This window comes from Nuphar pumila, chromosome 13 (assembly GCF_984573655.1).
Source record: "Nuphar pumila chromosome 13, dmNupPumi1.hap1.1, whole genome shotgun sequence".
In the NCBI taxonomy this organism is placed as follows: domain Eukaryota; kingdom Viridiplantae; phylum Streptophyta; class Magnoliopsida; order Nymphaeales; family Nymphaeaceae; genus Nuphar; species Nuphar pumila.
Window position 1 is genome coordinate 75,592,786 of NC_143261.1, and position 27,685 is coordinate 75,620,470.

At 37.3% G+C, this 27,685-nt stretch overlaps 1 protein-coding gene across 4 annotated transcripts in view; it reads right to left on the minus strand.

Annotated features, from left to right (window-relative positions):
- Positions 1-6,236: 6,236 nt before the first annotated feature.
- Positions 6,237-27,685, minus strand: part of LOC149818751 (MUS308 and mammalian DNA polymerase-like protein) — a 117,362-nt gene continuing 95,913 nt past the window's right edge. For 2 of the 4 annotated variants that reach the window (XM_089984582.1, XM_089984580.1), the window contains 7 exons: positions 13,505-13,694; positions 13,324-13,434; positions 12,889-13,241; positions 12,673-12,781; positions 12,232-12,372; positions 9,905-10,001; positions 6,237-9,820 (listed from right to left, as the gene is read on the minus strand). In XM_089984582.1, coding sequence (XP_089840708.1) covers positions 9,729-9,820; positions 9,905-10,001; positions 12,232-12,372; positions 12,673-12,781; positions 12,889-13,241; positions 13,324-13,434; positions 13,505-13,694 — 1,093 coding nt within the window. In that variant the 3' untranslated portion in view covers positions 6,237-9,728. The remainder of the gene's footprint in view (positions 9,821-9,904; positions 10,002-12,231; positions 12,373-12,672; positions 12,782-12,888; positions 13,242-13,323; positions 13,435-13,504; positions 13,695-27,685) is intronic. The other 2 variants (XR_016427135.1, XM_089984581.1) reach the window with 2 other exon arrangements.

Sequence of the window (27,685 nt, forward strand, 5' to 3'; positions counted from 1 at the left end):
TGTGATGTTTGGTTGCATAGTTGTTAATTAAACACATAGCATCAATTATTGTTTCTTTTAATTCATTATTAATTAGTTAGTGGTAGATAGCATATGTTAGTTTTTAATATTCTTTAGTTTCAGATTTAGTTAAAGTTAGCTTTACGATCCGTATAGTAGCTTAGTTAGTTTGCTATTAGTTAGTTGTCACATTAGTTATATTTTTAAAATTCTTGAATTCTTGATTAGTTAGAGTGTTTCTTGTTGAGTAAAATAAATTTCTTGAATTGGTTAGTTGTTTGTTAGTTTGACTTCTTGAAAGTGAATTTAGTTAGTCTTTATTTCTTTCTTGTTTGTTAATTAATTAATTAATTAGTTTAGTATTTTGAATTCGGTTAGCTTGTTTTCTTGCTTTCTTAGTTAGTTTGTTTTAATTCTCTTCAAGATTACATAGTTTGTTATTTAGTTGGTTTAGTTGTTACATGTTAGTTCCTTAGTTTGTTACATGTTAGTTGATTGTTACAAGTTTGCTATAGTTTGTTAGACTAGTTTCTTTATTTTTTATGTTTGAAATATTAGATTTTGGTATAGTTTCTTTGCTTTGTTCTGTTCATTTTGTGTTTTTGTTTTGCAGGAAAGAATTTGAACATACAATAGACCCTCTAAAGTACCCCTGAGGAGCCTTCTAAGGTCCTCAAAGGTCTCCTTAAGGTCCCTAAATGGCCTCTTAGAGAGCATTTATCAAGTGAGCAAAAAGTAAAAGAACCTATAGATCAAATACTAGTAACTTTTATAAGCCTACTTGTCAAAGGGAAGCAGTGAAGATTACAAGGGACTAGAGCTCAAGCACTGAAGACCCTTTTTCTCTTTTCTTTTAGCTAAGGTTTATTTATTTCATTAATTTGGGTTTGTAATAAGACCATTTATTATTCTTTTTGAGCCCTCTGCCAGAGGGTAACATATTGTAATAGTTATTTTTTTATTATTTTAAAGGCAATAAAACTTGTCATTCTGTGGAATACAAAGTTTTCTCCCGTTCCCTGAGTTTGACCCGGATCTCACCCTAGTGTGAGCTGGTTTTTATTATTTGGTGTCTGACTTTCACAAAACTGTTTTTATCAAAAAAATAGCTTTTAAAAATCTATTTCATAAAACTTACACCAACAGGCTTTTAACCTTTATTATGAGCTTTCAATCTGTATTATGGGATTTTGATCTATAATATGAGCTTTCAAACAATATTATGAAATTTCAACTTGTAATATAAGCTTTCAACCTATATTATAAGCTTTCAACATATATTACGAGCTTTCAACCAATATTATGAGATTTCAACCTATATTACAAGCTTTCAACACATATTATGAGCTTTAAACATATGTACTACAAGCTTTTACCTATGTACGAGCATTTTAATAACACATCTATGAATTACGCATGTATGCATAGAAATTACGTATGCTCGAGATGATTCGTATTATAGAAATATGTTTTGAATTGTGTATTACTGATTTTATATACGCATATTTCAAGGTTCAATTTACGAACATATGAAATGCGATGATAACTAATGTGATGCATGTGGATTAATATACACATGAAATGATTGAATTACACCATGATAGAAATGAAATATGTAACAATTATTTTAAATATGTGATTCATTGAATATTCGAGCCCAGACAGGCAGTTCATGACTTTGTGATTGGTTGTCTGAATTGATATGTGTTGGTGCCCAAAGAGGTGGTCGATAATCATGTGTTAATTGAATTTGTATATGCTTGTGCCCGAATAGTGGCCTTTGACCCTGTGAGCGGTCCACTGTGTTTATGCATGTACGATACTAGAATTCATTCGATGAATTTTTCAAGATCAGGTAACTCATCAAGGAACTGTTTCCTAGATAATGATCTCTGTGAGGATAAATCTGAGACAAGGTGATGCAGTCAGTTTGGTCTCTGTGAGGATGTACACATCCAAGACCAGAGAATGCGGTCAGTTCGGCCTTTGTAAGGGTGTATATATCCAAAACTAGGCAATCCGACGAAGGACTTGTTTCGAGATGCGGTAAAATCCTCTAAGGATGAACAGGTTAAATAAAATGGTTTTAATGGATTGTGTGAATTACATGAGCTTGTTGTGATAACTTATTTGATGAAATTATGGATTTGGCTTTTCTTCTATTGTAGTAGCATGACTATATGCTGAATTTAAATCAACTATAGATCACAGTATAATTGAAATAAATATGTTGATGCATTAGGTAAACAACACTTCATGCCTACAAACAAACATATGCACTTAGTAGGTGAATGACATATTATGCTTACTTAGATGTGATTATTGTAAAGCATGTACTTTCCTATGAAATAAATCTATGCAAAAATTGTTGATCAATTGTGACATCTGAGTTGCACAGATAGATATAAATTGTGACACCTAAATATATTTTTTAATATCTTGATTTACTTGAAATTGATATATACCTACTAGACTGTCACAAGTCTAACCCTTTTTATGGGTAGATTATTGCATGTAAAGACTATAATACAAACCAAATGCGAGATGCTGCCACTTTGTTGATCGAGCCAATCATTTTTCTTTCTCGAGCATTGAATTCAGACACATGACATTGTATTGACTTTGTATTTTTACATAATTCTTTTAATAAAAGTATTTTATTTGTGTTATGTTATCTCCTTTTGAATTCACTATAATAATTTTTTAGTGTAACGTAACTCGCTCGAGGTTTTGAACCCTTGTTTGAAAAAGGTTTCCATTGATAATTTTAATAAGAAAATAAAAGTTTTAAATTTTCACGTAATTTTCCAAAGGTTGAAAATCTCAAGCATTACACTGAATCAGTTCCAACCTATAAGGGTTATGTAACTTCATATACAAAGTCATGGTCAATAGTGTAAAACCCACGTTTTAAAAAAAAATTAATTAGTATCGGACCCGGGCCCATCCTCGATAGGGTTTTATAACCCGACTCAGGAAGAGAGCGTCGCACCCCACCAGCGTCTTCTGGCGGATAAGGGAAACCAACCGGGGTTTCCCCATTTATCCCCCCCGAGCTCCTTAAGAGCATCGCAGGAGGGCGAGGGGAGGCATGCCTCCCTCTCGAATCTCTTCGCTCTTCTCGCGCCGGCCCTCTCCTCCTTCCCTGCGCACGCCGATCGCCGCCGCCGCTACGACCACTGCCGACCGACGACGCCGACGATCCTTTTCCCAAGTATGCCCTTTTCTCCTTTCACCTCCCTCTCTGTCACCTCGTTGGAAGGAACGACAGGAGGCCGATGGCCCCTGCCGTGCCCTCCCTCTTCACCCTCTTCTTGAGGGTTCACCGGGAGGCCGATAGGTGGCGCACGACCCCTGCCGCGCTCTCCCAATTCCTCTGTGCCCATCGGAGGCCCGACAGGTGGCCTACGGGGCTCCTGTCATCTCCTTCTCTCTTTGGGGGTTCGCCATAGTGCCAGCAGGGGGGCCAATGGCCCCTGCGACACCCTCTCTCCCTTGTGGGTGATTGGACGATCGACGAGAGGTCGCTTGTCCCCCTGTCACCCCCCTCTCCTCTGTGACCTGCCAAGGGGTCGGCAGGAGGTTGGTGGCTCCTGCCGCCCCGATCTCTCTCTCACTCTCTCCGGCAGGGGTTCGTTCCCCTACCATCGCTCGATCAACGGCTGGTAGGGGGCTCGCCCTGCCACCTGGGTGTTCCCGGCAGGCAGGGGCTGGCCCCCTGCCGCCTCGTTGCTGTTAACAGAGGCTCGACCCCTGCCGCTTCGCTGCTATCAGTAGGGGCTAGCCTTCTCCCGCCTCTTTGCTGTCGGCAGGGGCTGGCCCCTTGCCGCCTCATTGCTATCGGCAGAGGCTTGACCCCTGTCGCCTCGATGCTGTCGGCACGGGCTGTCCCCCTGCCGCCTCATTGCTGTCGGCAGGGGCTGGCCCCCTGCTGCCTCGTTGCTGTCGACAGGGGCTGCCCCCCTGCCGCCTCGCTGCTGTTGGCAGAGGCTCGCCCCCTGCCACCTTGGTGTTGTCGGCAGGGGCTCGCCCTCTGCTGCCTTGCTATTTTTGGCAGGGGCTCATCCCCTGTCGCCTCACTATCGTCGGCAGTCACGGGCTCACTCCCTGTCGCCTAATCCTACCCATGCCTCTGTCGCACCATTAAATTATATTAGCATAATTGAATATTTCACACTCTTGCAGACTTCGCATCAAACCCCGCTCTGGCTCCGCGGCCTGAGCCTCATATTATCTACACTCATAGATGCACGCAGTTGCACGACATTCCGAGGTAGGGGAAAAATCACACGAAGACTTTGGAAAATATTTGGATTCTGAGATATTGCATACCTGTATAAAAAAGTATGACTTGTTTCTGTTTGTTTCAGAGCTTAGTGTTTTTCCTTATATCCTTCATGCAAGAGCTAGTACTATGCTACTTTGTCGTTATTGCTTTCTTGTACTCGTTAGCTATTGTTATCACACTATGAATGCTTAATTTTGCTATCACACCTTGTTTTGAGTGCCACCCTCGAGCAAGCCTCGTAGGCTGCGCAATTGCACATCCAATACTTCTTAACTTGTGGAAAAAAGTGTGAAATTGAGTAAAGGCACAGTAGTGTCGATGAAAGGGCCTTGGTGCAAGGCTCGATTTATCGAGCTCAAAAGCATACATATAAAGTAAATGTCTTTCTGTAAGTTGCTAGTTATAACTCTTTGTACTTGGTGTTCTTGGGTCAGAAAACTAGCTTGCCCGCATATATTATGCCATGCTGTTTTGGGTTGTCTCTCGAGAAACCCGTGACCTACCATTGTAGTCGGACCTCTAAACAGGTACTGCTTGTATACTACGATGAGTAGGATGTGAGGTCGATGAGTACCTCGAAGCGTGTTTTGAGCACTTGATTGAAGCATATAAGAATAATGACGTATTCCTTTATGAGCAAACAAGAGCAAAACATATAGATTTAAACCCAATAAACTGTAATATAGTAATTATTTCCCCTCTCATCATAATCGTACCTTTAAACGAGTACGATCGTACTTTTGGACAAGTACGTCACCTTGGTGTTACGATGTTAGGATGAAGAGGTTGTGGCAACCTCGAATTATGCTTACAGCAGATTGTTGAAATCACATACATGGTGACTTTTCGCCTTCACAGGCAAGATGCTCAAGTGGGTTGATAGACCAGAGCATGTAGATTGTGACGACGGTTAAGAAACCCCCGTCGTGCCCTTTCGACCTCACGGTTCATTAAGAGAGAGGATGGGTGGTACAAAAACTCCGATGGACAGGTTGTTAACAACCACCCCACGGGCAAAAGAATCGGCTTCCCCAGTCATCAGAGTTAGGGGAATTGGGATTTACCATAAATTATCCTAGGTGGTAACTCCCAGGTACTTCTGCAGAAGTTGGATGCATCCATGAGTCACGAATGTCTTTGATGATTTACTCTCTTGGTCACTGATCGTCCCCTTAGGAGCGGACTCAGTCAGTCATCCAGGTTAATAAGAAAAACACATGACATAATGGACCCCCAGATCGGTCTCGGCTCTTTTTACATTTCGCGTTTGTGCGTACCCACAGGCGAGTTACATATCCGAACTTAATTAATATCCTGCTCATCATAGTTGTAGATTTACATCAGTTGTTGTTTCTACCTATTATGTGTGCCCTGTATAGTATAGTGATAATTATGATGAATTGCTATATTTGACTTAAGTCTCTTATTTCCTAGTTACACCTGTTGTTACTGTCATTTTCCTTAATGAAATATTGCTTATCTCATGCATATCTGCTATATTCTATATTGTTTACTTGTGCATCCTACTGGTTTGTTATGAAACTGACCCATTTCATGGGCAGGTGGGGAGTAGGACTTCACAGGCGGCCGATGGCGTGGTGCAATATGGCTCAAGATTTCTCTTCTTTCTGCTAGCGTCTTGGCTCTGAGTTTTGGAATTTTTCTTTAGAATTATTGGATATTGGGAAAATACTCATTTTGTAATAAACTGCAGATTTTATTAATGATCTATTATTTTCTCAATTTCTGTAAGTAGTTGTTCATGTGAATTGATGGTTTTTGAGCTAACGTACCCAGGATTTGTTAACTTGTGCTTCTTTCTAAATGTCTTCCGCTGTCGCTTTTTAAAAATAAAAACTTTAAACCTTTGAAAGGTTTTTCGATAATGTTTTCGAAATCACAAGTTAAAATTTTGGGGCGTTACAATAGAATGAGGGGATCATGGAGAGTATCATTAGCCAAAATCAACAGAGAACAAACATTCAAGACAACGTCCTCCTCATGCATAAAATGGTGGACACGATATTTACTAGCAAAAAGAGAGGAGTCATATTCAAAACAGATCTAGCAAAAGCACATAACATGATAGAATGAGACTTCCTCAAGGACACACTGCTTTTCTTTGGATTCTCTAGTTGTTGGACAGACAAAATCATGAAATGTGTTAAAACCTCATCCCTTGCAATCATAGTAACTGGAGAAGCCAATAATCAGTTCTAAGGAAGTCGAGGCATTCAGCCCGGTACCCCATATCCCCTTATCTGTTTCTTCTAGTCATGAAAAGACTCACTAGGCACCTAAATCAATCGGCATCCATGGGGCTGATAATCCCAACAGCAATAGGGGACTTTCAGTGGCACCATTCACTTTATGCAGATGACACCTTATTCTTTTTAAGGGATTATAAACAGTTGATCCCTCATTTTCTTGAAAGCATGGAGTTGTTTGAGGAAGTGTCAGGATTGCAAATCAGCAAAGAGAAGACGATCTTCATAAAATGTAATATGCCTCGAGAGCTGATACTATTGTGCGTTGGAGTGGGTGGCAAACCAAGGAATTGTTGATGAGCTACCTAAGGCCTCCCACTATTCAAAGGGCGCTTGAATAGAACCTACTGCGATCAACTCATTAGCGAATTACGATCAAGGCTGCAATCCTGAAATGGGAAACAATTGTCTCTAGCTACCAGAATGGTTCTCATTCGATCAGTCCACCAATCCTTCCCCTTTATATTGGATGGGCTCATTTTTGTCTTCAAGTAAACATCTCCAAAACTATAGAAAACATAGTTTGCAATTGTTTTTGGCAGAGCAGCAGGCCCATCTAATGAGTTGGGATAAGGTGTGTAATTCATCCGAGGGAGGGTTTGGAATTCGTCTAGCAAAGCAAGCATGGAAGGTAGCCAATCAATAGATCAGAATTCATTTGGGTGCTACCACAACTTGAAAGGAGTAAAGGTTCAAAACCAACTAGAAGTAAATCGTGCTCCTCGCTGCCACTACATAGACACGATTCTTCGAGTCCCGAACACCGTAAAAGCAATTGTTAACACCCAAGTCTGGTACCCAAATCGCTCGAATAGGCTAAAGTGGTTGTCCGAAGATTCATTCACCATCAAATCAGCTTGGAAAGCAGTTAGGAAGAAAGGCCAGGAAAACCAAGTATTTTGGCATGTTTGGGTTATAAAAGCCTTCCCAAGGACCACAATAACTCTTAGGTGGCTAGTGGAAAATCGGCTACTCACGAACGAATGACTTCGAAGCAAGGGATTCCAATTCCCAAGTCATTGTGAACTATACAAGGGGGCAAGAGAAAACGTCAACCACCTATTCCTTCAATGCCCGTAACTTTAGTTTTTTGGAGGAATGCAACCAACATGTTTGAGATCAAATAGAGGTCGTCAGAAAACCTGTCCCAGGATATGCAGACATGATTCTCAATGAAGTTCAAGGAAAAGGTTACACGATGGAGTTGGGAGAAGACCTTCAAAGTTTTCGTCTAGGTCATCCGAAAGTTAAAGAACCAACAAATCTTTGGAGACAAAAGACTGAATGACAACCTCATTCAAAATGAAGGAATGAAAATGATCAGAGAACAGACTCTCAAAGTTCTCATTCACAGGAAGGACGAAGTGGCGATACACTGGGGAAACCTCCTTAACTTGGTTCCCACCAAATCCGAGCTGAGTGCATGTATCCATTTGTGGTATTTACCAAGCAGCATGGCATTGTGGGTTCACGATTAGGACCCACACTGGGTCTTTGAAAGGAGCAGGCAGTTTTTCCAGAAATAGTGACCTGAGTGAAAAGGAATGGAATGGATGGGCGATTATTCTAGAGCTTGTTGAAGCTGGATCAAAAGTAATTCTTGAAACTGGCAGAGTGGATCTATTGGTGAGAACCTCTATGTTTCTGAAAGGTAGGGATCAAGGCCAAGGAATTCCCCATGAAGGGAAGAAAATTGTACAGTTTTGATAGAATAGTTGTTAAAAAACCAAGATGCAACTCAAACCACATATCTAGGACTTTAGCCAAATTGGCTACAGGGGGATTAAAAAGCCCTAAAAAGACCACCCCCAGATTGGTTCACGGTGAGGAAGTATAGATACTCGTATTACTCTTTGAATTCTCAATGATATCTGGTAGGGGTCTGCCTAACCCCAGCTTGCCTTTCAAAAAAAAAGGTTCATATGATTTTTCACAAACAGGCATATGCGTAAGCAGTCCAACTGAGTTTTACTGGAACCTATTCAGATTGAACAATAACTGGGCTTGGATTAAAGGATTGGACGTGGACTTTGAAGGGCTCTAGATTTAGATCTACCCCCAGCTTGGTACTTTTATAAATCCGAAGAAGCTTCAAGCAAATAACTGCCTCTGGCCATGGCTTTCATCCTCATTTATGCTGAAAGTTTACACAACTCAAGAGTCACGACCAGTATTACTGGAATACGTCAAAGCTGAAAGTTACTTCACAGGTTCCTTCAAAATTGAATAAATAAAGCATTATGACAAGTACCAAAATAAAGAATCAACATGCTTGCTATTCCCAACAGTCGGAAAGAGACCTTTTATTTTTTCCCCAAAATGCATTAGCTGACAAACAAATACCCATAAACGGGCTTATTACCAAATAATTATTTTTTTCTTTTTTTTAAGGATTTACAATAGAAGGCTTCAAAAAGCTTCATGTTCATCCAGACTTCAGTTTGACGTGCAGATGCATTGGAAAAGAAGTTCCCTGTTAGTGCATATGCTAGGCAAATTGCAAAAAAAAAAAACACATCTTAGCCAGATGCAAATCCTATTTCTGACCTTGACGAGAGAGAGAGTGCCCTAGCCACCCCATTTGAAGCTGATAGATAAACTCTAGAGCATGTTCATCATGTACCACAGGAAGCACCAGTAGATCCATTGAGGCAGGCAATTGTGGCTTCATAGAACTTGTTCATCATTAAACAGAAACACAGCATGTTCGCCTGGTTGATCATCTATTGCCTGTGAATTGTACCAGACATGGCATAGGACATTTCATCCGGTACACTGATCATTTAAACATTCCTCATTATCAAAGCAAAGCTGCTTGGCTCCAACAGGCAAGACTCCACAAGAATGGAAGTCTAGACTAACGCAGAGACAGATTTCAAAATGTGTTTCTCACAGAAGCCTTAGGTCAGCAATTCCTATCTTCCCATTTTCTACAGAAAGTTTTAAGCAGCTCATAAGTAGGCATGTGAAGCCGCACTATGTCGATGTCCAAAGTGATTTACTGTCAAAGCTGCTCCAAGTGATATGAGTTCCATTATCATTTGTGAAAAGAACCAAAAAGAACTCACCATACTTGCTACTGCCACATTCTCCACAAAAGGCTCAACCAGTGGATGCAACCCTTGCCCCACAAAGATGGCAATGCAGATCACAATTCATAATGCAAACATATCTCATGTACATGGCACTATTTTTCCAGGATCCACTGCAAAAGGCTGCAATGAGCCCCATGTTCTTCCTGCCTTCAGTTTGACATGTAAAGGTACTGGAATGAAAACTGTGTTAGTGAACACACCAGACAAGTTGCAAGAATAAAAGCACATCTCAACAGATGCAAACAATTTCTAACCACGAAGAGAAACAACTGTTTCCATGCATGTTTGCAACAAAACCGCAGCCTCATTTAAAACTGATGGATCAACCTCCAGAATAAGTTCATCATGTACCTGACATCAATCACCAAGCAGAATACCTTCAGACAAGCAACTGCCATGTTATGAAATAGCTAACTAATTATCCACTTGTCTCCTCTTTCTTTTATTTTCTTTTTTTTTTCACAATTTAAAAGGTTTAATTGATGAAACAGAGACTGGTTCTACAAAAGTTACCCAGATGAGAATCATTTTAGACAGCCACAGGTTACAAGTCATGAAATAGTCTTCCACTAGTGGTTCTCCAAGCAAGTTGTAGAAAGCATATCATAACCCATATCGGATGGGCCCAAAATAACATATTATATGTGTCGTAGTGTATCGTAAAAAATTGTTTTTAAATAAAAATTAAAAAATCCAAAAAATCAGGAAAAAATCAAAAAATAATTTATAACACGAATCAATGATGCATAACATGCGATAAATTAATATCACATATCAAAACAATTATGTGCAATGAATGGCATGCATAAGACATCGAATATTTAATAATCAAAATAATATGCTATAAATGCATGCATATTTAACAAGAAAAATGCAAACTATGAAATAATAAGCATATTATATAATGAATCTAAGCTAATAAGTCACACGATTCATAATAATGAGTGTTGTACATAAGCAAAAAAATGATATCATAAAGTGTTTTTTTCAATACTTAAAAATTTTACATAACCAAATTTATTCAAAATTCAAACGAAAATGAATTAGATAACGTCAATCATGAGTATCATCATCATCATTCCCTTCCTTTTTTTGCAAAAAATCTCCCTAAATCACTCTTAAGATCTATAGGGATGAATATGAACTAGCTCCAAGGGACCTTATATGTTTTTGAAAAAAAATTGAAATGAGTGCACTTAAACTGCATTTATAGTGTATCTTAAGATACGCCCGGTATCGGAGTGTATCGTAAGCTATGTCACACGGACTCGGCTAGGGAGGCGCCGCACCCGAGTCGACACGCCCCAACACGGGTGCGGCTTCGGACTCGGCCCAGACTCGGTCAACGCCGAGTCGGACTCGGTCAAAGAGTCGAGGCCAAGTCTGTCCACATTTTGGACTCGGTCAACTTTGACCGAGTCCAAAAATGTCTATTTTTAAGACGAAAAACAAAAAAATCATTTTTTATATAACTTTTTTAAAAAAATATATATATATAACCAGACTGCAATGCAGTTGCACAGTCTTTGACTGTGCACAGTCACAGACTGCATTGCACAGTCTATGCAACTGCAGTCTATGCAACTCTGATCCATTTGATTGGGGATGTGTGATCTTTAAGGGGAAGCGTGATTCCTCCAGGGAAGGGTGTGCACTACCAATATCTTGCTTGAGTGGGCCCTGCTTTTATGGGGCATACACTTATTAAACAGAAACATATGGTTCATGTAGTGCTTGTTTAATGTTTATCTGCCCCACCTCTCCCCAAAACACACCAACACACACATACACGTCTGGATGCTTCTGGTTTCTTTCTCTCCATCTATCTTAAGGGTGATTTGTTTTATATATTGTGCTTCTTTTGATACTATGCAAATTCTTCAAATGAGCGTAAATGCTTGAGCTGCCTACTAGAAAGTTGCTTCTCACCTCAGTGTTCAGGACCAATACTTAGTAGTTGTATATGCATAATTTTATATTCTTGAAATATCTTTCAATTTATCAATTTAAAGGAATATAAATACAATACAACCAGGATTTAGCCAGAGCAAAGGTAACTGAAACATGAATGTGCCCTCTTCCTGTAAGATGTATATTTTCATATGCAAGTCATATTTTCTCTACTGAAAAACTTGATATTTTTATATATTCATGTACTGATAAATGACAATGAAATTGCTAATAAATTTTTTCTGTTGCTATGTTATTGCTTCTATATATATATATATATATATATATATATATATATATATATATATATATATATATATATATATATATATATATATATATAGCCGAGTCCCCGTGTCCAAAATTTTTGAAATTGCGCCGCACCTGTGTCGCACTCGCACCCGCACCCGCACCCGCACCCGCACCCATGTGACATAGATCGTAAGATATACACCCGTATCGAGATATGGATGTGTATAGTATTGGAAAGCACCATAGATACAATACGTATCATAGCATATCGTACAATTCGCTAGGATACTTACAACACTGGTTCCAAGTTGGTTTAGATTTCCCTAGTTGCTAATATAGTTCTTTATTAAAAAAGAAGGGATCCCAAGGATGGGTTTACCTGCAATAGAATATGACATCGACCTTTAAGCATGGAATATTGTGCGGCAATGGAATCATCCAGATTCGATGTCAGAGACCCCTCAATGATGACTGAATGAATATTTATCATAGCAATCTTAATTATATCAGCAGCAGATCCCTAGAAAGCCATTAAAACTTAATCAATAACAGATGAAACTTGAGCAATATAAAGCACCATCATCCAAGTAGCCTTTACCAATCAAAGTAGAACTAAGCAATGAAAATTAAAAGTGGAAACCCCAAAAAGTATATCTATTAAAGAAAATATGTGAAAAAATGTGGACACTACATAACTGGTGAAGATGTTTAGAAATGACTCAAGAAATGTTTTATACAAATATATGGATTTTCTAACATAAAGAATATTAAGAAAAAAGTTTCTACAAAAGAAAGTTTTATGTCATATCTGCCTTGCTACCTGACAAATAGAATTTATAGCTTGCCTCTCAGCTTTAGCTTTCTCCTTACTATTTTGACACTTTATCTTTGGTAAAAATCTCTTCCGCCCTTTAAGAGTTTGTATATACCTGAAGCATGTCACAGAAATTCAGTTTCATGGAGTTGTAACCTATAGTCCAACAACCTCATAATCCTACATTTCATGATAAATCTTTGGAATTGAAAAAGAACTTACCCATTTTGGCAACATAACTCAACCATATCCTTGAGCCAAGATGAAACACCAGGAAAAGCACTCATGAAGCTATGAACTTTTTCAGCAGCTTCTTCTACGCTGCATTCAAGATGTTCTGCAAGCGTATGAACACCCATGCCATACAGTACACCATAAACGAGTCTCTTTGTCTGGTCTCTCTCTTTGTTGCTTACTGTTGAATGCAGCTTCCCAGTCCATCTTGCAGCAATCGTCAGGAAAACATCACCATGGGGATTCGTAAGAAGTTCAATCAGTGCAGGATCTTTAGAGAAATGAGCCATCAATCGCAGCTCAATCTGCGAGTAGTCCGCCGTAAGAATTACCCATTCATCCTAGCGTGCCATTCCAATTAGTCAGACAAAGCAAACAAATCAATAAAATTAGCCTAGATCACAAAAGTAACTAGCACTTTACCTGTGTTGGAATGAAAAATTCACGTGCATTTATCTGATGGAGTTCATATTCCATACTTGAATTTTCCTTGCTATTGGAAAGGGTTTTGAATTCTAGCATATGTTGAACACACTGCAAATACAGAATACGACATAAATATATTGACTTGGAGAATCTGCTGACAATAACACAAAAACAAAACCTGAAGATTAGGATCCTCCATGGAGAGCCTTCCAGTAGCTGTTGAGGTCTGAAGCCATCGCCCATGTAGTTTGTACTTTTGTGATCTAATACAGAGCCTTGCCTGAGAACAGATCGAGCCTAGAGTAACATAAAATAGTTTTGCCAATGTTCTATGCTCTTTAACCACTGAAACAATAGGATGTTCATGCCTGTGAAAACAAAGTTTTCAAGGAGAGGAAATTACTACATATATAAATATTAAATACCAAAACAATAAAGGGTGCAATCAATATCTTATAAAGGCAGTCACTTTGAGGTGACAGCACTGAGGCACCGTCTCCAGCCAAGGCACATTATCCCCTTATTAGAGACACAGTTACATGAGCCAAAAAGCCTCACACGGAAGGGTATTCCTTGTCTCAAGGCATATTCCTCATCAACAGGCATTTCACCTCTTATCATATTTTTTTTGGTGATAATGAATTTTTGGGTATGTGTGTGTTTGAGAGAGAGAAAGACCCTATATATATAGGGTTTATATTTGGTACAATCGATTGTACCTAAAATCTAGTTTGCATCTCACGATGCAAGTTGTTTTTACACAATCTAACCACATAGCTGTGTTCAGCATGCTTGATTTAGTAGGAATTGACTCTTGGAGCATGTTTTTTCGAGCATGTTTTTTCCAACGAAAAAAACATTTTTTTATGAGTTGGAAAAAATTGATGCTTTCATAGCTGTTGATTTTTGGATCACCAGAAACATACAGGCTGGATTCCGGCGATCCAAAAGCCGGTTCCCACTAAACAAAACCTGTAGATCACATCTGTGGTGTTAGGTGTGAGAAATGAAAACAAAGGGGGTTCCGCCCCATTTGCTAGGTCATGTGCACATACAAACGACTGTAGCAAATCTTAACCAATACACACACATACACACACACACATATATATATATATATATATGCTATATGCTACAGTGCTAAGGTGTTTATTATGTCTTCCCTTGTAACATAACCTGTGACAGTTGGATAGAATTTTCATTTAATGAAATGAGTAACTTTCTCAATGTCTAATATCCTTGTTGCCCATGATTACGTTTGTGCCCACTCGGACCATCGTACAATTGTTAACCTGTGTGTGTCTTGTGTGTTAGAATAAGTGTTATATATATATATATTTGTGAATGTAATATGTTTTAGCCTTCAAGGGTATTTTGCTCTTGTTGACACTTGTAATAGGAACAACCCAATAGAGGAATTGTTTCTTTTATTTTTATCTATATTTTGGTCATAATGGGTATTTGTTATATTGTCAAGGGCATTTTTTCCCTTAACAACATAACCGTTGGGGGATCCCCAAATTCTTTGCGAACACAATGACAGTCCGTCTCAATATGTTTAGTGCGCTTATGAAAAGTATGATTTCCAGCAATATAGATGGCAAAGGATATATATATATATACCTCTTTTTTAATTAAATAAGAGATACATACAAAAATATGAGAGCCTCGAGTCCAAGCCATATATATCAATCCAAAATTTTCTTTCGAAGCACGAACTCGAACAAGATACCAAGATCAAGAATCCCTCACTCTGATACCATGTCACGAAATATGCAGAAAAACAAAAGCTAGAACCACAAAGGGCTTACAATAACACAAACACAATGTGCACATGCACAAGTCCACCATGGGATAATACAAGTTGTCAACATAGGAGATACAAACAATCGAGCAATACCATGCATTAAAGCATAAAAGCAAGAACTAAATAAATAACATTTTATTCATAATATACTCACAAAGTGAGCTGGAAATATTTAGAAGAGCACCACTTTTACAAAGGGGAAATCCCTTATAAGCACAAAAGAGTTGAAGGGATACAAAAGAGGGGTCATAGGAGGCAGTCCAGCTGGCTGTTGGACTACTTCCAATGGTCATATGACCGTTGGGAGCAGTCCAACAGCTAGTTGGAATGCCCCAACAGTCCTTAGATTGATAAGAAAATAAATAGAAAAAAAAAGTAAAAAAAAAAAACAATACAGTCCCTACTGGACTGCGCCTATTACATCAAAGGAAATGACTGAAATACCCCTGATGGGTATTTCAGTTTACATACAAAAAGAATATATATATATGGGATCCCATATATTTTTACATGTACCAGAAAACATAAAGACCACCACTACATATTTATACCATATGAAAATACCAAAATAACCCTTGACTTTGTTATAATAAGAAGCAATGTTATCAGTATTGTATCGTAATGTAAAAATGTCTACAAAGAGACAATACGCATACAAGCACCAATACCTCACAAGAGATGTGCACAAAGGCACTCAAACAATACTTGAACAAATATGCACAAAGGCATAAAATAACACAAGAATGCACAATTGCATATAAAGAATCTTTATATTCGAAAAGAGAAGGAGCATGAGCTCACAAGCTTAATACAACAAAGGGGGGAAACCCCTATTTATAAAGAACCAAAAAGGAGGCCTTGGAGGGGCCTCCAACATAGTCGTTGGAGCCCCTCCAACGCTCCAACGGTCACAAATGTGACCGTTGGAGGGGCCCAACGACTCTATTGCCCCCCCCCCCCCAAGGTATGAATCAAAAAAGAAAAAGAAATAAAAATAAAAATACAACATATTCCTATTGAAATATGTGCAAAATAAAAAAGATGAAAATACCCTTGTCGGGTTTTACAAAAAATACTATATATATATATATATACAAATACGAGTTACATCTTAACACCCCCCCTCAAACTTACGGTGTGATGACCGCAAGTTTGCCCAACAAAAAATTAAACCTAGGAGAGCATAGCGCCTTAGTGAAGAAGTCCGCTAATTGATATTCAGATGTCACATATGGAAGATCGATGACCTTCTTTAAATATTGTTCTCAAACATAATGGCAGTCCGTCTCTATGTGCTTTGTGCACTCATGAAATGTAAGATTTTTGACAATGTATATTGCATTCTTATTGTCACAGCATAACTTTGTTGGTTCTTGAATATGAACTCCCATATCTTCTAGCAGGCGTCGAATTCATACTATTTCCATGGTTGTAGATGCCATGGCTCTATACTCAGCTTCAGTAGAGGACAATGATACCTTTTGTTGCTTCTTGCACCTCCAAGAGACCAGAGATTCTCCTAAAAAAATGCAGAAACCAGTGGTGGAGTGACGATTATTTGGGTCACCTCCCCAATCAAAGTCAATATATGCAATTAAATTTAATTCAGAGGATGAAAAAAGAAATACTCCCTTATTTATTGTTCCCTTAATATATTTGATGATGCGAAGGACGACGCTCATATGCACTGATGTAGGGGCATGTTGAAATTGACTGGCAATGTGAACAACATGAGATATATCAAGCCTGGTGATGCTAAGATACATCAAGGATCCAACCAATTGTCTGTAAGGAGTAGGATTATCCAAAGGAATCCCATCATCGATCTTCATCTTGGATCCAACAACTTCGGGTGTTTCACAAATTTTGTCATCAGTAATGCCTAACCTGTCAATTATCTCACAAGCAAGCTTAGTTTGGGATAAAAAATATCCTCTATGAGAGAAAACTTCAATGCCCAGAAAGTATGTCAGAAAACCTAAGTCTGGCATCTCAATTTTCCAATGAGCGTGGACTTAATCTTTTTAATTCCCTTGATATCATTACCTGTAATTAACATGTCATCAACATATAGCAGCAAAATTACAATTTCTGCATCAAATTTATTTACAAACAAAGCAGTGTCAGTATAACATGAAATAAATCCATTTTCTATCATTAAACTGTTAAATCGGTCATACCAAGCTTTGGGAGCTTGCTTTAGACCATAAAGGGCCTTTCGTAGATGGGGAACTTTACCATTAGCAGAATCCATACCAGGAGGAGCAATCATATAAACTTCTACATTTAAATCACCATTTAAGAAAACATTTTTAACGTCCATTTGATAAATATTCCATTTTTTAATTGATGCGATGGTAATAAGTCATCTAACTGTAACCATTCGAGCAACGAGGGCAAACATTTCATCATAATCTACCCCATATTCTTGTTCATATCCCTTAGCAACTAGACGCGCTTTATATCTCTCAAAAGTTCTATCACTCTTGGTTTTGATTTTAAAAACCCACCTACATCCTATACTCTTCTTTCCTTTAGGAAGATCCGGAAACTCCCATGTTCTAGCTTTCCTAAGAGCCCTTAGTTCATTTTCCATAGCTTATACTCATTCATTCATCTTTTTGGCTTCTTCAAAAAATTTCGGCTCAACGGACGAGTGTATGGCACTAAGGCACGCTCTATGTTTAGGAGAAAAGGAGTTATAAGATATGAATCTAGAAGGGGGTCTCCTAATTCTCTCAGTTCTTTGAGAACTTTCACCCAAAGTGATAGTTTTACTAGGCTCACCATATTTCTCTATAGCACTTTTAAAACTGCTTTGGTCTCTATCAGGTTCTCTAGAAGATCTATTAACAACCTCATGATAGATAAAAGTCCGAGGAGGGTTGCCATCATCTTCTACTTCATTTTCACTGGGTGTGAATTCCTCATCATTGATGTCATCATCTGTTGACAATAGATCAAATAAGAATGAATAATCCATATTTTCCTCGTGAGATTCAAAATTTTCAAATCCACTAACATTTTCTAGAAAGCTTACATTTCTAGATACATAATTTATCATTCTTAATATTGTAGCACCATAACCCTTTTTGAGTCTCGAAATACCCAAGGAAGGCACAATGAATGGATTTAGGAGAAAGCTTATCATTTTTATCTATCAAAATAAAGCATTTGTACCCAAAAACCCTTAACCTACTATAATCAAGATCTCTTTTATACAAAATTTCAAATGGTGAAATTTTATTTAAATTTTTGGATGGAAGACAGTTGATAAGATAGACAAATCCAAGAGCGGCTTCGGCCAAAAATCTTTTAGGGATGTATTGGGAAATGAGCAGGGTTCTGGTTGTTTCAATAACATGCCTATGTTTCCTTTCGGCCAAACCATTTTGTTGGGAGGTTTTGGGACAGGATTTTTGATGAATTATCCCATATATCTCAAGATAACTTTTAAAATCAATTAAAAGACATTCTCCGCCAGAATCGGTTTTAGGAATCTTTAAATTTTCGTCAAATTGATTCTTGATCATCATATGATAAGATTTACAACAACAACAACAAAAACTACGCCTTCATCCCAAAACAATTGGGGTCGGCGATATGAACCAACAAAGAAAATCATTTTGGGTCTTCCACATGAATCCTTCTCCTCCAATCATTTCTATCCAATGCTATGTCCTCGGTGAGGTTCAAAGCATTCATACTGGAGCATCATTAGGCCTTCGCCGACCTCTTTTAACTAATATATTTTCCCATTTCTTCATCCTTCTAACTGGAGCATCATTAGGCCTTCGCCGAATATGTCCAAACCACCATAAACGATTCTCTCTCATCTTATTTTCAATGGGTGCAACGCCTACCACCTTCTTACGTATCTCCTCGTCCCGAATCTTATCTTTTATTGTATTTTCACACATCCATGCATCTCAGCTACACTCATTTTTTGAATATGATGTCTCTTGGCAGGCCAACATTTCGTACCATATAGTAAAGCGGGCCTAATAGTCGTCCTATAAAACTTTTCCTTTAATCGCAATGACATTCTACGATCGCACAACACTCCAGTTACACTTTTCCATTTCATCCACCCAACCTTTATCCTATGATTTACATCTCCATCAATTTCTCCATACTTTTGAATGATAGATCCCAAATATTTGAAACAATAATCCACCGATATTTCTTTCTCACCAAGCTTCACTATACTCCCATCACTACTTCGTTGCTTACTAAACCGACATTCCATATATTCTGTCTTACTCTTACTCAACTTAAAACCTCTTAAGTCCAATGTCTGTCTCCATAATTCTAACTTAGCATTAACCCCAACTCTAGACTCATCAATCAAAACAATATCATCAGCAAACAACATACACCACGACACATTTTCTTGAATTGATCTCGTAAGCTCATCCATCACTATAGCAAATAGGAAAGGGCTTAAAGCAGATCCTTGATGTAACCCAACCTCATGTTTATATGATAAGATTTAAAAGTTGCAAAAACCTCATGTTTATTGAGAAAATATATCCAAGTAAATCTAGAGAAATCATCTACAAATATCACATAATAAGAGAACCCTCCTTTTGAAATAATGGGTGACAGTCCCCAAACATCTGAGTGAACAAGTTCAAAAGGTTTTGTAGTAAACATGAATCTTTGATAATATGGCAAACTTCTCATTTTTCCAAGTGTGCAATCATTACAAACAAAATTTTCTTTACATAAATTTTTGGCAAACGGAAGATACAAAACTTTTTTGACATTGGGGTGACCAAGTCCCTTGTGTCATACATTAATATCTTTGTGATGCAGCACATTACAACAAAAATCTTTTGGAATTTCAAGAAAGTCCACATAGTAAAGATCTCCTTTTCTAGAGCCTTCCCCAATCAATTTCTCGGACTGACGATCCTGTATCCAACATTTATTAGATGAAAATTTTATATCACATCCATGGTCTGAGAGTTGAGAGACAGAAAGTAAGTTTAAATTTAGTTTTGAAATAAATCTAAATTTTTTCTTCAAAATTTCTAGTTCCTTTAATTTCAAGAGAAGTGCCATCAACAGTTGAAACAAAAGATAGTGATGAATTCCTTAAAAAATCGGATAAAGAACATATGTTGGGGGACATATGAAAAGAGGCACCCGAATCTAAGAGCCAAGAGGTCATACCATGAGAAGAAAAGGTAAATGTAGCTACTATAGAAACAACTCTCTTAAGAAGTGATTGAAGCGCTTCCACAATCTGATGTAGAGAAAGAGCTCCATTTGAGGGAGTCACATTTTCTTCCTTTTGAGATGTGGTGGCCATGGCAAGCAACTTCTTCCATTTAGGGCAAACAGGTTTGATGTGCCCTGGTTCCTTACAAAAATGACACAATTTTGTTGTAGTCCTTTCTTCCTCCTTGACCACTTGATCCTTGATTTTAATTTTTCAAGTGAGGAGGCTTATAAGTTCGAACATTGTTCCCCGGTCTTGAAACGACATTAACGGCATCACTTTCTTCATTAGTTGTAGTTGCAAGAACACTCATATTGTTTTTGCTAGTATTCATACGCGTTTCCTCCCCACTTAGCTTTGTAATGACATCTTCAAGCGAGGGGGAAACAAAGGAAAAAAGAGATGATCGAATTTGCTCGAACTCGGGTCTAAGCCCATTCAAAAAATTGAAAAAATGGTCATCTTCCAATTGTTTGTATCTGAGCTCAATGGCTTCTCCACTCCATTTAAGCTCAAGCATAGCGAGTTCATCCCATATGGATGATAATTCCGCAAAATATTCCCTTATAGACATTTCATTTTATTGAACGGTCAAAGCTATGGTTTTCAGTCGAGGAAGCGGGAAGCAAGGCACTTTAAAAAATTTAGGAAGCAGGAAGCGTGGGACTACTTAGAAGCGAGTCACGAACCGTCTCGGAAGCGACCTAGGAAGCGAGGAGGAAGTGAAAAAAGAAGAAAAATAAAATAAAATTGAAAAAAGAGGGAAGCGTGGGAGAAGCGTGCTTCCCATAAATGGGAAGCGCGTTTCCCATAAAAGGGAAACATGCTTCTCCATGCATTTCGAAAGCGCGACGTTTCGCGCTTCCGAAGCGCGTATCGAGGAAGCGCGCTTCCCCTACTATAGGGACGCTTCCAGTAACTCTGGTCAAAGCCCTTTTTTGGAGATAGTACTTGTGAGACAAGTCTCTTGACGTGTACATTTTCTCAAAATAATGCCAAGCTTCTGATGCTTTCTTAAATTTAATAATATTGACATTGATCTTAGTTTCAACCGATGAAAAAATCCAAGAAAGAATATTGAAAATTTTCATTTCTCATTCCTCATGTTTCTTGGAATATTCTTAAAACGCTCTATTTCTTTTTTCTCCTTTGAGGATTTTAATTTCACCTTTCTCTACTAAAGTAATCTTGGGTTCGGGTAGAAGTCTACATGAATGCTCCACCTGGTATGAAAAATCCTAAAAATAAAGTTTTTCGTCTTCGTAAAGCTCTCTATAGCTTGAAACAAACTCCCAAAGCTTGGCACGATAGGTTTAACAATGTAATAATTGAAAATGGTTTCTCTTCATGCTATACTGACACTGCATTGTTTGTCAAGAAATCTGATGCAGGGATTGTTATATTACTGTTATATGCTGATGATATGTTAATAACAGGTGATGATACCAAAGGAATCAAGAGCATTAAATCTATCTTGACTTAAAAGTTTGAAATGTGAGATTTGGGATTTCTGACATATTTTGGGGGAATTGAAGTTGCCTATTCTCACAAAGGCTATTTTTTGTCTAAGACTAAACTTGCTTGTGAGATTCTTGACAAATCAAGAATTACAGATGACAAGGTCTGTGAAACTCCTGAAATAATAGGTTCGAAGATGAAGATTGATGATGGGATTCTCCTAAAAGATCCCACACCTTACTGGCAATTGGTTGGGTCTTTAACGTATCTCAGCATCACGAGGCCTGATATTTCTCATGCAGTACATGTTGCAAGTCAATTTCAACATGTACCTACAACAGTTCATATGAGAGTCATTCTCTACATCATCAGATACAAAAAGGGTACAATAAACAAGGGGATATTTCCATCTTCTTCTTAATTAAATTTAATTGTTTATACTGACTCTGATTGAGAAGGTGACCCGAATAACCGTTACTCCACCACTAGTTTCTGCATTTTTTTAGAAGAATCTTTAATTTCTTTGAGATGCAAGAAACAATAGAAAGTCTCCCTTTCATCCACAGAAGCAGAATAGAGAGCCATGGCATCTACTACCATGAAGATTGTTTGGATTCGCAGTTTGCTGGAAGATATGAATATTCAAGTTCAAGGGCCCACAAAACCATGTTGTGGTAATAAAAGTACCATTTACATTTCCAAAAATCACACATTTCATGAGTGCACGAAGCATATTGAGATGGACTGCTACTATGTTCGTGAAGAATACTTAAGAAGAACCATAGACCTTCCATATGTTACATCAGAATATCAACTGGCAGACTTCTTCACCAAAGCGATGTGCTCTCCAAGATTTAATTTCCATCTTGGCAAACTTTCAGTTATATCACCCTAAGTTTGAGGGGGTGTTAAAATGTAATATTCTTTTTATATATATTCTTATATATATGTGGAGAGATACGTATACATATACATATACATATATATATGATATATATATATATATATGATAAATATATGTATATGTATCTATCTAAGTATATATATAAAAATATATTTTTAAAAACCCAATAAAGGGTATTTCGATCATCTTTCATTTTGCGCATATTCTCATTTGAGAATATGACTGTATTTTTTCATATTTTTAATTCTTTTAGTTTTTCCTTTTTTATTTTTTGTTTTTTTGTCCTTCATAATATGGGGGGGCCCACAACACATACATTGGAGCCCCCCACTCCTCCAACATGTATATATAGGGGTGCTCCCCTTGTTTCTTTATGCTTTTGTAAAGCCCCATTTGGGACCCAATATATTGAAGTTGATATTTTTTATGCTTTTGTGCATGTATATTCGTGCCTTTGTGCACTTGTGAGAGTTCTCATTTGTGTCTTTGTGCACACTTCGTGTTTCTAGCACTGTGTTTATACACAAAATCTCTTTTTATAGAGATTTTCGCACTCTGCATATCAAGATCCTTCACATGAACAGGAGTAAAAACGACATAAGAATTAGTATCATCAATAGGTTCCTTTATGTTTGAAACAAGAAAAACATTTGATAGACAAAGATTTGAATTGGACATGGGAATGAAAGCATTTCCAATGTGTGCGATGGGGTGATAAGTGTATGTAAAATTGTCTTCAATGAGGCAATACGCATACAAACACTAAATCCTCACAAGAGATGTGCATAAAGGCACTCAACGAACACTTGAATCAATATGCACAAAGGCATAAAACAATACGAACATGCACAAAGGCATGAAATGCCACAATATATTAGAAAATAGGAAAAGCTTGAGCTCACAAGCTTGAGGAAATACAAGGGGAAGTCCCCTATTTATACACCACAAGAGGAGCCACCTAGGGGGCTCCCAAAGGAGTCGTTGGGGGGCTCCCCAACAACTCTTTGGGGAGCCTTCCCTAGATGGCACAACCTACGAAAAAAAGAAAAAGAAAAAAAATACAGTCATATTCCAAGTGGAATATGCGTAAAATAGGAAATTACAGAAATACCCTTTTTGGGTTATTATGAGAATATATATATATATATATTTTTATATTTATATATAGAGAGAGAGTGTATCTCTCTCTCTCTCTCTCTCTCTATATATATATATATATATATATGGATATATATACGTACATATAACAAGATTAAGGATTACATTTTAACAGTGTCATCTCCGGCGATACTTTTATCTCTACCAAAATAAGGAGACAAGTTTTTAAGTTTACCTTTATCCCCAGTAGTATGATTTGTTGCCCCTATAGTCAAAAGCGCTAGGCAGTGCCAAGTCGGTGGACCCCTAAAAAGCCTAGTCGAAGACCAGGCGGGACTAGGCAGATTAGTCGGTACCTTAATTAAAAAAATTTAAAAACATATAAAAAATATGCAAATGAACTGCTAAAAATAGTAACAAAAATGTATGCAACATAAAATCAATCAATAGTAAGCAATAGACTAAAAAAAGCATGTTGAACAATACAAAACCAGCCCAAATATTAAAAACAATTGAATAAGCAAAGCAAACAACTAACAACATATGCCAAATAATTTGAAAATAATCTAAATTCTTAAAATAAAGTGCTAAAACTAACAACAAACATGTATCCAACATAAAATTAATCAACAACAAATGCACGAAGCATAACAACAAACCGATTTAGTCCATGATCCTCCAGTCTTATTTGGTGCACTTTTATTCTGTGAACTTTGCTCTCCAACGTACCTGGGATCATCCTCATACCAACAGCTTGCTTTAACATGTCTAGGTTTCTTGCAAAGTAGCATGTGGGTATTCTCTTGCGCTTATAAGAAATGAGAGGTGTACTAGGAAGTGGGAGCAACTCAAACCTCCCCGATTACCTCATCGCCCTCTGCCTCGTCCTCTCATGCCGCCTCTTCCTTTGTAGTGCCTCATCCATCCCAAATGGGTCCTCTGTGTGAGTTTTCAAAGTTGGATCTATCACTCCCATTGCTTGTCCTAGGAGCAACTTGAATGTCTCTAGTTTTTCATGTTCCTTCTTTAGCTATGCATCTTATTTCTATTGGCCAAATTGTAGAGCATAATTGTAATGCAATCTTTTTTTCTGTGGATTGTGTTTTGGATCGACTTTCAGAAAGCAGAATTGGGATTGACAATAGAAGAGGAGACTTGTATTACCTAGACTCATTATATTTGAGTTCTCAAAAGAGGCTTGGAGGTGACTTAGGAGCAACAGTTTTGGATGAATTTATATTGTGACATCAACGATTACAATATCTAGATTTAGGCTACAATATCTTGCGCAACAATAAGACAAGAATGATTAATAATCATAAACAAATGATTATTTGAAGGAATGCTCCAAAAGATATCAGATCCAATACAGATCTGATTAGAAAATCTATCAGATAGAATCAGATTTGAAGGGAACAATCAAGAAAATAAATCAAATATTCAGAATAAGGAAAAGAAAGAAAACCCAAAATTCGATCTAGGATTTTTTATTGAAACGAACAAATATTTCGGATAAGTTTCAGACAAAACAATTAATCAGCAAATAAGATGAAAATAAGAAAAAAACTTTGATCGATATATTTGATCTATATGTTTTTCTTATTTTCGAAAAGAATGTTGAGGAAGAATAGAAGTGACAAGAACGTGAGTAAAGGAGAAAGAAGAAAGAAAAGGAGGGGAAAATAATAGAAGGAAACAAAGATGGGTGGAAAAGAATACTTTCTTAACTACCCCGGATGGAGGAGTCGAAACCCTGTTCTGATACCATATAAGATATGCACCAGAAAACAACATATAGAGAAGAAGAGAGGAAGAAGAAGGGCTGCAGCAAACAATTCCCCACACCCTCATTAGGGTTGTGGTTTCTTTTTAAATCAATAAGTATTTTACATGACAAAAATACCCTTGATTAGTATACAAGAAACAATATAAATAAGAAGGGTAATATGGTCAGGTTGAACACAATACAGCTTAATACATAAAAAGGCGTCATATGCTGCTGACGTCAAATAGATTTAGATCTGGATTCAAACCCAATAGACCACGTCTCAATAAGGCACAACTAGAAAATAAGAGAGCTCTAATAGTTTCCAGAATGTCTATTCTTCCTATCTTCTGCTCATCCTTAAGTATACGGACATGATTTTTTATGAATACTCATTTTTCTTACAAGAAATTCTGAAATAAATAATTAATATATTCTTCACCTCAATTTGAGCGAAGGATTCTAACATTAGCACAAAATTAAGTCTCTATCATAGCACAAAACTTCTTACAGATCTCAAGCAGTGTTATTAAAAACGTGCCTCAAGGCGCAAAAAGCGCGTCTCGCCTCAAGGCGAGGGGCTTTATGCCTTGAGGCGCATGTACAAAGCGCAACAGCCCCGATGCGTGTGCCTCATACGCCTTGAGGCGTACCTCAAGCCGAGGCGTACACGCCTTGAATTTTTTAGTTAAATGAGGGCTTTTGACCCTCATTTGACAAAAAATTAGGGTTTTTTTTTACGCAGTTTTAACTAAACTGCTAGTAAAAAGGGCATTTACTACAAGGCAAGGGCAGATACAAGAAAGAAAGAAAAGAAAGAATTTATACAAGGCAAGGACGACAACCTTAAACCTAAACAAATCGGGTATGATCCATAAGAAACTGGCTCTCAAACATAAGCCCAAGAAAAAAAATTCTTGGGTGGGAGCCCCCGGACTCCCCTTACTGCAAGACCAAAAACTCTGAATCAGGCTTCACAACTCATCAGTTGGACCTATGTTAAAATGAGTGGGTCCAAACCTTAATCTGACTAAGTAATGTAGGTATCAGATAAAGATTCAGGTTTAACTGGATTTTTATAAGAAAAACTATACCCAGATCCGATAAAAATTACATAAACTAGACCCAATCCATACCTGGCAAAATAATATTTTTAATTATTTTACATTGAAAATTTGAGAATCTTAACCGAAACTCCAGTCAGACCTGGTTTGGTATAAAATTTTATAAACCATACCCAACCCATATAATAATCAGACTTCATGGGTCCAACCTGAATAATTAATCAGAATCCCTTCTTTGTAACCAAACCCTGGCCCTATAAGATCCAATATGTGTCAGGATCGGGTCATACTCAATCCATTGACACCCTTAGTAGCAGGTTCACCAATTTGCAGTCTAATAGACACTCAAAGCAACCACGTTAATGAAGTCATTGAGATTAGTTTTGTTTCACAAAAAATTAATATCACCGCGTCAACTTGTTCAATGTATTCAATTTTGTAGGAGCAATAATCTCTTCTAGAATGTGAAGTTAAACCCTTTTAGTGGCGAAATCAAGTCATGCAATTACATGCAGTCACAACCCTGTATATATATATATATATATATATATATATATATATATATATATATATATATATATATATATATATATATATATATATATATATATATAAACATTTGGTTGTTAATGCTAATATGCATTTCATTGTTAATGTTAATTTTTTATTTAATGAATGCTCATGTTTTATTTCTTAGATACTTACATACATCAAGTTGTTGCATTAATGTTATTTTTACATGTTAATCTCATATTTTTTCAGTATTTATTTGAGATTTTTTATTTGTTGTTGGTTGTTGCTTCATCAATAAAGAATTTTTTATTTATTTATAATTTTAGATATTTTTTATAGTTTTTTTAAGTTTAAAAAAAAACTTTGAGGCTTACGCTTTACACCTTGAGGCTTACGCCTCGCCTCAGATTTTGGTGGAGCGCCTCGCTACGCCTTGATGCTTTTCACAGCATTGATCTCAAGCAAGTCACTTTTGTTCTTCATAAAGTAAATCTAAGTAAATCATGTATAATTATCAATAAAA